The 12,588-nt window shown below is 42.2% G+C and overlaps 1 protein-coding gene across 1 annotated transcript; it reads left to right on the forward strand.

Annotated features, from left to right (window-relative positions):
- The first annotated feature begins 748 nt into the window (after positions 1–748).
- On the forward strand, positions 749–11,976 carry FGF4 (fibroblast growth factor 4). The gene is made up of 3 exons (XM_029583184.1): positions 749–1,242; positions 3,178–3,281; positions 10,907–11,976. The coding sequence occupies exons 1-3, from the start codon at positions 936–938 to the stop codon at positions 11,081–11,083; spliced, it is 588 nt and encodes a 195-aa protein (XP_029439044.1). The 5' UTR covers positions 749–935; the 3' UTR covers positions 11,084–11,976.
- The last annotated feature ends 612 nt before the right edge of the window (positions 11,977–12,588 follow it).

Here is a 12,588-nt window from a genome sequence, read left to right on the forward strand (position 1 = left end):
AATCCGCGCCTTCTACTGGCTGTCGCTGCGCTCCCAGTAAGACAAGGTCCAACTTCCTTTCCTCTTAGAGATATTGCTTTCAAATGTTTTCCATTAAGCAGAGAAAACGACCTTGCATCATCATTTATTCTTTTACAAACGCCCTCGCCTTTTCTTTATTTTACAGGATGCTTTCTTTGCATTGTTAAATGCAGAGTGTTTTTGTTATTTTATTTTATTTTTTTTATTATTTTTTTTAAAGACTTCTTTCATTTTTCCATGTCTGAGCCTCCCATGCAAAATCTAGTTTGGCTTTTAATGAAGGGAATTTTTTAGGACAAAGCAAACTGTAAACCATGTCGCCTGGATACAGCAAAAGACCAAATTCCTCAGATTTCCACAAAGTCAGACATTGTGTTGAAAGCGTGTTGTGCATTCTTGTGATCTGTGTTCTGCATTAGCATGTGTAAGCATTAAAAGCTTTATCTAACCAACGCAAAATGTGACATTTCTTTTAAAGTTGGTCTTTCCTGGTAGGTTAAAAAAAAAAAAAAAAAAGGCAGCCCTCTACAAATTACCCCTCAAGCCATTTGAGCTTGTTTAGCATCAAGGGGTGCTAATTTGACTTGTGTTAAAGTAGACTGAATGCTGCATAGAGCAGTAGGTGGTGATGTAATAGGTACCAAACGGATGGATATAAATATCCTGACGAGGGGTAAAGAGCTATGGCTGAGCTGATATAGTAGATCGGCACTTCAGAGAAGCCTTCTCCAGCTCGTTTGGGATCAAGTTGGAAGCCATTTTCCTTGACTGGATCCCCCTCCCAGCGCACCTCCTCCCCGTAGAAAGAAAGTCTCCATGCAAGCTGGCAGAGGAAACCACCGGACTGAGCGCTGGGTTTCTTTGATCTAAGTATAAAGTGGTATTTTTAGATCCCCTGCACCACGTGTGTCCCCATGTTGATCAGGATGACTCTTCCATCAGCCTTCTTGCCAATCTTGCTCCTGGGACTGGTTTCGGGCTTGGTGAGCTGCTTCCCCTTCGCCTCCCAAAGAAACGAGACCCTGGAATGGCACTGGGAGACCTTCTTCTCTCGGTCGATGGGCAGGATCCCCGGGGAGAGGAGAGAGAGCAGTCGGGACAGCGACTATCTGCTGGGCATCAAGAGGCTGCGGCGTCTCTACTGCAACGTCGGCATCGGGTTTCACATCCAAGTCTTACCAGATGGCCGGATAAACGGGAGCCACAACGAAAATCGATACAGTAAGCTCAAGTTTTGGGTTTTTTTTCTGCCAGTATTTGGGGGTGGGTAGGAATGGGATCTGTGCTCATCTCGAGCCCCAGATCTGGACCTCTTTCAGGTAATGTGACATTCGCTGCGACTATCCTAGACTTCGGTAGGACAGCAGGAGTTTTTGGGAAGTCAATCTACACCCGTTCACCCCCTATTCTGTGCCCGCTGGAACTTTGCTGGGCATCACAAGAACCCAGATCATGTCACTGAGGGATAACGTAAGGTGACGGGAGGCAAGCCCTTTAAGGGCTATTTTCTACATTATTCGTATCATTAAGGTTGTCTTCCTGACAGCAGTGGTGAAAAATAATTAACTACTGATTGAAAGTTCGCCCCTTAAAGAGTTCTGCCAGGGCTGTGTGCATAAAAATAGCATTTTTTAAACCTCAGGAATATGCGTGTACTTTCAGCACGTTTTAACGCTGGGCTTTAGAGGCATTCCAGGCGGCGCTCAGAATTACGCTCGCAAGCGGCTATTTCCTAAGCAGCATCCACGCATAGGTTACCGAACTCGTCCAACACTTTCCCACCTGCTAACTGACTGTAGTGTGCAATTGAAATCCCACTTGTCTTTTGTCTGTAAATGAAGTTTTTTTTTGTTTTTTTTTTAAAGGTCTGGATAAACTGGTGATGCCATATACACGCACAGTTCATAAACCACCTGCCTCCACATTTCATTTTGAGTTATTATGGGTGAATTGTTACAATTATTTTGCACCTAAAATATACAAGCATTTTTTTTTAATGAGAAGAGAACGTATATGTGTTCCTGCATTACATATATATCTGTGTGCTACAACATGCGTGTGTACTTTTTGGGGCAGAAATACATGGTATATTATAACTGTACAGCTCCTGCCGCATGTTATAAAATACCAGCATAAGTTTCTGCTCATCCACTTACATGCGCACCGCAGAGTTTTGAAAGCTCAGCACTAAAAGTGTCTGAGTACAAGACACTTAAAGCCAATGCTTTAGATTAATGTAACATCTCTGTATCCTGCTTTAAATGCTGTCAATGGCAGAAAACCATGCCCTGGGTACACATGTGACAGGCAGAGTGTTCTCCTGGATGTTCATAACCATCCCCTGATTTCTCTCCTACTTTTGTTTTAAATGTTCAGACAAAAATAGGGGGACTGTTTGTCTAGAATAGGATTTCTGGAAATGTGCCTCTGTGCCTGGGGAGGGTCTCTGCCCTGAAGGCAATCTTGCAACCTTTTCTTATTAGGAGGCTCTTATTCAGATGCTTCAAACATTGCTGTTTCATTTTGTAAATTTTTTATTTTTGTATTTCTTTTGCCTGGTTGGTAGAAAGGAATCAGGTGTTTGCATATCTCAACATCTGGGTGCTGGCCGGCTGCTTTTCTTAGGGGCTTTTCCGTGCGACTTGGAATTCCATAGGCGGAAAACAAACCGACAAGGCTAGGTCAGTGCTGGGGGAGAAGCAGCTGTTAGTGACTTAACCCCTTGGCACCCTGTCTCTATCGGATACCCAGCTGAAACAGTAGGATTAGGACTCGGACACAAGGAGGACAAATACTTACCGATTTCACAAACTTCATGTTGCTCTTTTTAACAGCAGCAATAAATCACAGACAGGGGAGGGGGTAGGGTCAGCCAGAGCCATACTGCTTATGGGTAACCATAATGGAGCAAGCAGAAATAATTGTACTGAAATGGGCCGCCTAGCTATAAACTTTTAAAAAGATTGCCTAACAAGCTGGCGTCCTTCTGGTCCTGTTGGAGGAATTAGGTAGGTCAGCCGTGATTCTGCCTGGATGGACCGGAAGTGAAACAGGTTCAGTGTGCCTGTGCATCATTAAAGATGAGAGAATTAGAAGGGAATTTCTGTGCTTTGACTACAGCAGTACACAATGATGCCTCTCCCTTCTCTCCTCCAGGTCTGCTAGAAATCTCCCCTGTGGAAAGAGGTGTGGTGAGCATATTTGGGGTGAGAAGTGCCCTCTTCTTAGCCATGAACAGTAAAGGCAAACTGTACGGCTCTGTAAGTACCAAAAATGAGCTAATGGGCTGGTGGGATGTCTACAGCATCTCCGGGTGACAAGTGCTTGGGTCTTTAAATTGTACAGACCCGGCCGTCAGCCTGAAACTTCTGGGCAGCATTGTCAGTCCTAATCACTGCCTACTTGAATTGCCTTGTCAGTGTTGTTATTGTGCAGGGAAGACAAAAGGGGGGAATGGGGAGTGAGGGGTTTGGTGTTAGAGGGAGTGTGGGGTGGGGGTGGGGGTAGGGGAATGTTTTTTGGGTTTTTTTCAGATCAGTGACTGTGTGTCTTTGATGTTCAGAGCATCCAAAGTGTCTGGAAATCCAGACACTTTGGATTTCCAGCCAGAGCATGCACTTATGTCTTCCTTAGTGCAAAGCCAAAAGTAAACTGCAGAGCACCCATCTGGCATAACAGGCCCAGATATTTCAGTAAACTTTAGATGCAAACTTTCCTTCTCCATCACCCCACCTTCTCATGACTTCCCCACCCCAAAATGATACCCTCTTAACCCCCTCTCCAATCTTCCCACTGCATGCAGGTAGTACCTGTAATTTGCAATACTCTGAACCATAATCTGCTTCTGCGAAAGGTGAACAGATAAATATGATGATCTGCAGTTTGGTAGTTGCCCTGCAACAATATTATCTGAATAGGTGATAACACAATCCTCTACCACTGCTCCTTATCATTTCTAGAGTCATACACAGTGTTCTACAGATTCACATAGGATGCTTCCTAGTATATAAAATGTCTAAATAAATAAAATACTTTTAATCTAGCCAAGACACACAGAGGAGGTAAATCAGAGACATCGAGAAGTGTATTTATTCTAATACTGCCTTCCTAATTCAATGTATCCTTTCCCACTCACTCAAAAAAGCAATTATCAAACCTATTCTATAGAAATGGATCAAATCAAAACAATAATGGACAACTACCACCCATACTCCAGCCTCCCCTTCTTTTCCAAGCTGGAAGAAAAAGTAGTCTATCTCCAATTCCTTAACTACCTTGAAGAATGCCATATCCTACATTGTCACCAATCCAGCTTCAGGAAAGACCATGGAACTGAATCTATTCTACTGGCTATCTCCAATAGAGTCCAATATCATGTTGATGAAGGCTGTGACTCCTTCCTCATCCAATTCTATTTTTCTGCCACCTTTGACAAGGTTGACCACCATCCCCTGATTTGACACTTAATAGTCATTGGCATTGTATGTACTGCCCTTAATTGGTTTTAATCTTTTCTATCAAACAGAACACAATTGATCACTTGGGTCAAGAAATCCTCCAAACCTAGAGTCCTCATGTGTCGAGTGCCCCAAGGTTCAGTCCTTTCCTCAGTCCTTTTCAACATTTACATCCACCTGATCTGTGACCTCAGTCAGACCTTCAACTTTAAGTACCAGCTTTTTGCTCATGACATTCAGCTCAGCCTCAACAATTATCTTGCAGCAGAAGCCCAATAGTTTAACAACCAGAAACTCAAATTGAACCCCTCTGGGTCAGCCACCAAGGTTATCTCTTACAATTAACACTTTACCTGTTGGGTACCCTGTTACATCCCAAGGAATCAGTATAGAAACTCAGCATGAAAGCACACAACTTCAAGGTGGTATAAAACTGATTCATGCACCTCTATCAGAGCTGCAACTATGCAACTACCTTGATAAACATAATCTGACCCCAGTAATCTATGCACTAATCACCAGCAAAATAGACTACTGCAATTCTTTATTCAATGGCATCTCACAATACAGTACAAAATGCCTCCAGCTCCTACAGAGTACAGCCACAAGAATCCTGGTAGGAACGAAACAGCAGACCACATAAACCTACACTACACCAGATGAACCACACTAGCTACCCTGGCACCCAGTTGAAAGTAGAATAAAGATGAAAACATTGTTTTGTCTTCAAATGCGTGAACAAACAAGCCCCAGAATACCTCTCACAACTTCTTTTTTTTCTGGTGCAAGAGAGTCTGGCACAGGCCTCTGCCAGACTATCCTGCACCAGACTTTGGGCTTTCAGCTGTTATGCACCAAAAATGTGGAATATGATACCATTTATCCTACGACTTGAGCCCAACTACCTCACCTTCAGGAAAAAAGTTAATGCATGGCTTTTTAGCCAGACCTTCCAGGCAGAATCATTCTATTTCCCCAATTCGTTCCCATCCCCCCCCCCCCCCCCCTCCCCCCACCCCCCCACCCCCACCCCCCCCCCCCCCCCCCCCCCCCCCCCCCCCCCCCGATAAATAGCCTTCCTTTTACCCTGTTAACATCAACCGTTAAAACCCCACTGTCTAGCCTAGATTTTTTTATGTTATTATTTACCCGCCATCCATAGTAGATGTAAAGTTACATGGCAGGGGATCTTGGAGCACGCTTGTGCATGTAAATACATGCACATTTCATGTTAAAGTCATAAGAACGTAAGATCTGCCATACTGGGTCAGCCTAAGGGTCCATCAAGCCCAGCATCCTGTTTCCAACAGTGGCCAATCCAAGTCACAGTACCTGGCAAGTAACCAAAACATTAAACAGATTTCAAGTTACTATTGCTCATTAATTAATAGCAGTTTATGGATGTTTCCTCTAGGAACTTATCCAAACCTTTTTTTAAACCCAGTTATACTAACTGCCATAACCACATCCGCTCGCAATGAATTCCAGAGCTTAACTATGCACGGAGTGAAAAATAATTTTCTTTGATTTATTTTAAATGAGCTACTTGCTAACTTCATGGAGTGCCCCCTGGTCCTTCTATTATCTGAGAGAGTAAATAACCAATTTACATTAATCTGTTCAAGTCCTTTCATGATTTTATAGACCTCTATCATATCCCCCCCCGCCCTCAGTCGTCTCTTCTCTAAATTGAACAGCCCTAACTTCTTTAGCTTTTCCTCATAGGGGAGCCGTTCCATGCCGCTTATCATTTTGGTCGTCCTTTTCTGCACTTTCTCTAGTGCAACTATATCTTTTTTGAGATGTGATGACCAGAACTGCACACAGTATTCAAGTGCTGTCTCACCGTAGAGCAATACAGAGGCATTATGACATCCACCATTTTATTCGTCATTCCCTTCCTAATAATTCCTAACATTCTGTTTGTTTTTGACTGCCACAGCACCCTGAGCTGGCGATTTCAATGTATCATCCACTATGATGCCTAGATCTTTCCTGTGTCGTAACTCCTTAGTAGAACCTAACATTGTGTAACTCCAGCAAGGGTTATTTTTCCCTATATGCATCACCTTGCACTTGCTCTCATTAAATTTCATCTGCCATTTAGAAGCCCATCTCCAGTCTTACAAGGTCCTCCTACAATTTATAACAATCCGCTTGCAACTGAACTACTCTGCATAATTTTGTGTCATCTGCAAATTTGATCACCTCTCTCATTGTATCTCTTCCCAGATCATTTATAAATATATTAAAAAGCACCAGTCCAAGTACATATCACTAAGGCACTGTTTACCTTTTTCCACTGTGAAAACAGACCATTTAATCCTATACTTTGTTTCCTGTCTTTCATCCAGTTTGCAATCCACAAAAAGACATCACCTCCTATTCCATGACTTTTTAGTTTTCCTAAAAGCCTCTCATGAGGGACTTTGTCAAATGCCTTCAGAAAATCCAAATACACCACATCTACTGATTCACCTTTGTCCACATGTTTATTCACCCCTTCAAAAAAATGTAGGAGATTTTGTGAGGCAAGACTTCCTTTGGGTAAATCTATGCTGGCTGTGTCCCATTAAACCATGTCTGTCTAAATGTTTTATGATTTTATTCTTTATAACAGTTTCCATGATATTTCTTGGCATTAACAATGTCCACACCTGTTGTACACTCTTAACCTTTGTAGCTGCACCTTTCCATTTTTTTCTAACTAATTTTCTCATTTATATCAAAGTTTCCCTTTTGAAAGTTTAGTGCTAGAGCCGTGGATTTACTTATCGTCTGCCTTCCAGTCATTAATTCAAATTTGATCTTGTTATGACCACTATTGTCAAGCGGCCCCACCACAGTTACCTCTCTCACCAATTCCTGCACTCCAGTAAGAATTAGATTTAAATTGCTCCCTGTCTCATCGGTTCCTGAACCAAATGCTCCATAAAACATTCATTTATTCCATCCAGGAACGTTATCTCTCTAGCGTGTCCCGATGATACATTTACCCAGTCAATATTGGGGTAATTGAAATCTCAACCAAACAAGAAAGAGTCAGAGGTTACCCCACAAGGTGAGTATCAACTAATAAACAGAAGGGGAACATACCAAAATAACCTTATCGATAAGGTGAATGATTGAAAAGTCCGGGTGCTCTGCATCTGTGTTAGCAGATGCACCGAGAGGCTTCCTGACACCTTCGCTAAATTTTAGGCTATCCAGTGTGTATATTGTTATTTTGGTATGTTCCCCTTCTGTTTATTAGTTGGTAATGAAAATCTCCCATTACTACTGCACTACCAATTTGGTTAGCTTCCCTAATTTCTCTTAGCATTTCACTGCCTGTCTCATCATTTTGGCCAGGTGGATGGTAGTATACTCCTATCACTATACTCCTCCCCAACACACAAGGGATTTCTACCCATAAAGAATTGATTGTGCATTTAGTCTCTTGCAGGATCTTTGCCCACCAGGACAAACATTTCAAAATGTGCTTTTTGTTTGAATTAACATTCTGCTTTTCAGCTGACAGGGATAAATTGGAAGCTTTTAACTCTGGTCTTTAGTTATAGGCTTATGGACTACTTTTCTTATTAATGGAACCTCACTGTCGGGATGCCCTAACTCTAATGCTTCATTAGTATTGTTTGAAGATACCTCCCTCTAAACCATGCGCTGCTGAGCGACTGTCGGCTTTCCCCTTTGTTCTACTTTAAAAGCTGCTCTATCTCCTTTTTAAAGGTTAGCGTCAGCAGCCTGGTTCCACTCTGGTTAAGATGGAGCCCATCCCTTCAGAAAAGATTCCCCCTTACCCAAAAGGTTCCCCAGTTCCTTATAAAACTGAATCCCTCTTCCCTGCACCATCGTCTCATCCACGCAGTGAGACTCCGGAGCTCTGCCTTCCTCTGAGGACCTGCGCATGGAACAGGGAGCATTTCAGAGCATGCTACCCTGGAGGTTCTGGATTTCAGCTTTCTCCTAAGAGCTCATGCCCCACTCCTTTTTTACAACTTATTTGTGCGTGTGTCGGGAGATTCTTGTGCACATGGGTGGCTTTCAAAATCCACTCAGCGCGCACTGCCCGGACATACTCACATATCTCCCAATTTTGGAACACGTTGGGCTTTTAAAGTTCACCTCCAAATGTATAGCTAATTCAAATGTTACTTTCTGCTAAGTTATTTCAAATGATATCGTCTGTTAAATTAATTCTGTTGTAATCCACTTCAAAGCTATTTATAGTAAAAAGCAAAATATCAAATGTCAATAAATAAAACATGGTTAACACTAACAAGGCTTTAAGCAGGAAGAAACAGGCTTTAAGACATAAAAGTGGCCTCAAAAAGGTGGGTGGTTAGATGGGATTTGAATTTGGCCAGAAAAGGGCCATGAGGCACCAGCTCAGGAAGGCCGCTCCAGGCATAAGGCACAGGGCAGCGCCAGTGGGTGGCAGGGGGTGGTGATGGAGGAGGATGATACAAAGAAGGAAGGTCTTGCAGAGAGAAGAGGAGAGGAGAGGTAATGAGGAGCTGCAGAGCCAAGGCACTTGGTAGGTGAGCAGAAGCAGTGGGCAGGATTTTAAGATGTACGCGCGGGCGTACATTTCTGCGCGCAACCCGGCCACACAAATGTACACCCGATTTTATAACATCTGCGAGCATGTTATAAAATCTGGGGTCGGCGCGCGCAAGGGGGTGCACAGTTGTGCACCTTGTGCGCACCGAGCACTAGGGGAGCCCCGATGGCTTTCCCCGTTCCCTCCGAGGCCGCTCCGAAATTGGAGCGACCTCGGAGGGAACTCTCCTTCCCCCCCCCCAACCTTCCCCTACCTAACCCGCCCCCGACCTTTATTTTACGAGTTGTGCCTGCCTCTGGGCAGGCGTAGGCTGCGCACACCGGCCGAGTGCCAGCGTGCGATCCCCCGCCCTAGCGGCCCTACGGAGGCCTCTGGCCTCACCCCCGCAATCGTTCAGTGTCAGATGTTTCATTATACAGCTGCTTCAGCTGCACATGTATCCATCTGTGATGGCGAATTTGCAGGTTCTTTCATATTTTCCATGAATGTAATAACAGCAGCATAAGTGGCACAGCCATCAGAATGGGGGTGGAAACGGTACGCCAACTTGTCTGTTCAGAAAACACTGCTAGCGAATCGTGATGCTCGGAGGAGGCTTGAGTATCTGTTTCACTCCCTGAACAGAATCCCTGCCACCTAATCCTCAGTGGATGTTGTCCTTCCTTTAAATTGTAGCCTAAAATCCAGAGCCTCCTACCTGACTTCCATGTACTGCAAGCAAAGAATCACATTTTTTTTTTTGACAGACATCATCATCATCATCATCATATGTACAGTGCCCTCCTCTGGTCTGTCACTAGGTTGAGGTGTGCAGCACACTTGACACCTGACACCTTTCAAATACTTTCTATGATTCCTAAAACCTGTTATCTGTACCCTCTTGTTTGATGTAATTTCCAACTTTGGTTCTATGTAACCTGACGTGATATGTACTAGTACAGGAACATCGGTATATAAAAGCCTTAAATAAATAAAACACTGGCATGTTCAAACGCTGCCTTCTGGGAGATTCATATGTACAGTCTTGTAACCAAAATATTTGAATTTCTTTAGTGGACAGACCCCATTATCATAAAGGTGATTTGCCACTTATAACATACTGTATGTGAATTAATTCACTTAAAATATTTTATTTTTCTTATCTTGACATAGGAAGACACAATTTTGTGTCACTATCTCATTACATCAGAGGCCCTAACTCCTTATCTAAACTTACTGAGGCCGATAGTCAGCACTAATTGTCTAGCTACATTCGGACTTAGCCAGATGAATGGTGATACTTAAAAATCACAATTGGCTAATTGCCTCCAAGTTATCCAGATAAGTAGTCAGCCAGATGCAACTTAGCTGGATAAGTTGGAGGCATCCTGTAGGCCTTCTGGGGCAGTGTTAAATTAGCTGGATTAGTTATCCAGCTGCCTCCAATATTCAGAGTTAGCTAGATAAGCTGTTCAGTTATCTCCAGTTGTTCCACAGAGCAGACCTAAACTCTGTCGGATAAACTTATCCAGCTATCTTTAAGATGGTTGAGTAGAGTCAGCAGGGCTACTATGACATTGAACATCATGACCAAGTTAGTTTACCCAACTAATTGCTGGCTGAACAGTAGCTGAAAATCAGAAACCCCCTTTTCTAGACTGATTTTTACAATTTCTCCAGCACTAGAGGGGAATTAATTTTAAATTCTACCATTTCAGTGGCCTTATCCTCTATGGATGTCACAGTGACTGTGTCCGCACTGGACCACGTTGTTAAACCAAGGCCCACCCACATAAAAACAGCCTTAAAATAATGAATGAAAATTTGTCACCAAGAAAAAGTTACATTTTTGTTTTTTTTTGTCTTGTCTTTTCTTAATTCCCAGAAACATTTCAGCCAGGAGTGTAAGTTCAAAGAAGTCCTTCTACCGAACAACTACAATGCCTATGAGTCCGGAGTGTACCCTGGAATGTACGTAGCTCTGAGCAAAAATGGGAAACCGAGAAAAGGGAACAAGGTTTCCCCTACAATGACAGTGACACATTTCCTTCCCCGGATCTGAATGCACTCACCACATTTGCCTTAGCAGAGGAAGACAAAAAAAAACAAAAATGGAAGGAAATCTTGGTGCACTTTTCTTACGGAGTTTTATGCAAGAACAGGTGTAAAATATTTAAATTAATTATTTAAATTTGTATATATTGCTAAGAAAAAATAATTTATAGTTTTGATTTTTTTTTTTAATTTCTCAAGGATGTATTTGGTTTACTTAGAGAGTTTCTGAATTGCTGATTATTTAACATTTTTTTTTAAGTTATCACAGGTGTGCTGCTATAACGTGTTAAAACAGGTGAAATTGGATTCCTGTATTTGATTTGCACTGTTCACTATAGTGTACAGTGTTTGTCAGTCTAGATGTATCTGTTTGTAAAAACAGTTAAGGTCTTAGTCTTTGAAAATAAGCTGTGCAAACTTGCATAATCTCTGACCTTCCCATTTAAGTGAAACAGCATTGGTTTCAGGGATGTGCATTTGTCTGAAATCAAATTTACCACTTTCTTTCAATTAATTTTGAAAATGAAACAAAAGAAAAACGAACAAAATTGTCCTTTTTCATTCGTTTCATTTTTAAAATAAGTTAAGCCTCAGCTGAAAATGCTGGCCCCCCTCCCCCATCCCCCACTCTTATGACCAATTCCCAGATGTCCAGCAATCTGGCTCCCCTCTATCTCCTTACCCCATCCAGGGGTCTTCACGGGCAGGAGTGATCCCCAATCATTCCTGCCCCACTGATTCTGTCTTTCAAAATGATGCCTGCCAATCTGAGGTTGGGATCAACGTGGCCTCTTGGTTGGCTAGCACCATTTTCTTGGGGAGGGAGTGCAATCTTAGAGGAGAATAGTCATATCTGGGGGGGGGACGACTTTTTTTCAGTTTTGCTGGGATGGACCCAGACCCACTTTTTTTTTTTTTTTTTTTTTTAATTTTGCTTATTTTTTTTTTTGTTTCTATTTTTCAATTCGTTTTTTGTTCTTTTATTTTGAAATTCTGAATAAATGAAACGAAATGAATACGAAACTAAATGAAAAAAGCAAACCACAGAACAAAATGTAAAAATGCTCGGTGCACACCCCTAGTTGGTTTACTTGTCGTACAGAAAGTGCAGTCAAAGTACTAGCCCGCAATCTGTTTTTAGACCTGCCTGTGTTGATCTTTGAACTATTCTGCAGTCAATCTTTGTTAGAACCATCAAGCAGAGGAATCCCTTTAAAGCTATAAAAACTTCAGTGCTTCTCTTTATAGATCAATAAGAGCACAAGTGACTTTTCATCAGTTTAAAAACACACCCACACTCACACATATTAGACCCCTGTATACTCGCTTTAAAATTGATCAGAACCAGTGTTAATTTTTAAAGGAAGGCCTGTGAAAACTTGAAGTGTGTGTGCTCATTCTGCACACAGCAAAAAAAAAAAAAAAAATAAATAAATAAAAAGTCATATCACAGAAATTAAGTATAAGATGTTTACAAGCAAAGAAATAGTTTGAACACATTTTTAAACCTAA

Source organism: Rhinatrema bivittatum, chromosome 17 (genome assembly GCF_901001135.1).
Source record: "Rhinatrema bivittatum chromosome 17, aRhiBiv1.1, whole genome shotgun sequence".
NCBI lineage: Eukaryota > Metazoa > Chordata > Amphibia > Gymnophiona > Rhinatrematidae > Rhinatrema > Rhinatrema bivittatum.

Coding starts and splice junctions, on each gene's coding strand:
- FGF4 (XM_029583184.1), top strand. CDS start 936: ATGTTGATCAGGATGACTCTTCCATCAGCCTTCTTGCCAATCTTGCTC. Junction 1,243..3,177: donor CCACAACGAAAATCGATACA/GTAAGCTCAAGT, acceptor TCTCTCCTCCAG/GTCTGCTAGAAATCTCCCCT. Junction 3,282..10,906: donor AAGGCAAACTGTACGGCTCT/GTAAGTACCAAA, acceptor CTTAATTCCCAG/AAACATTTCAGCCAGGAGTG.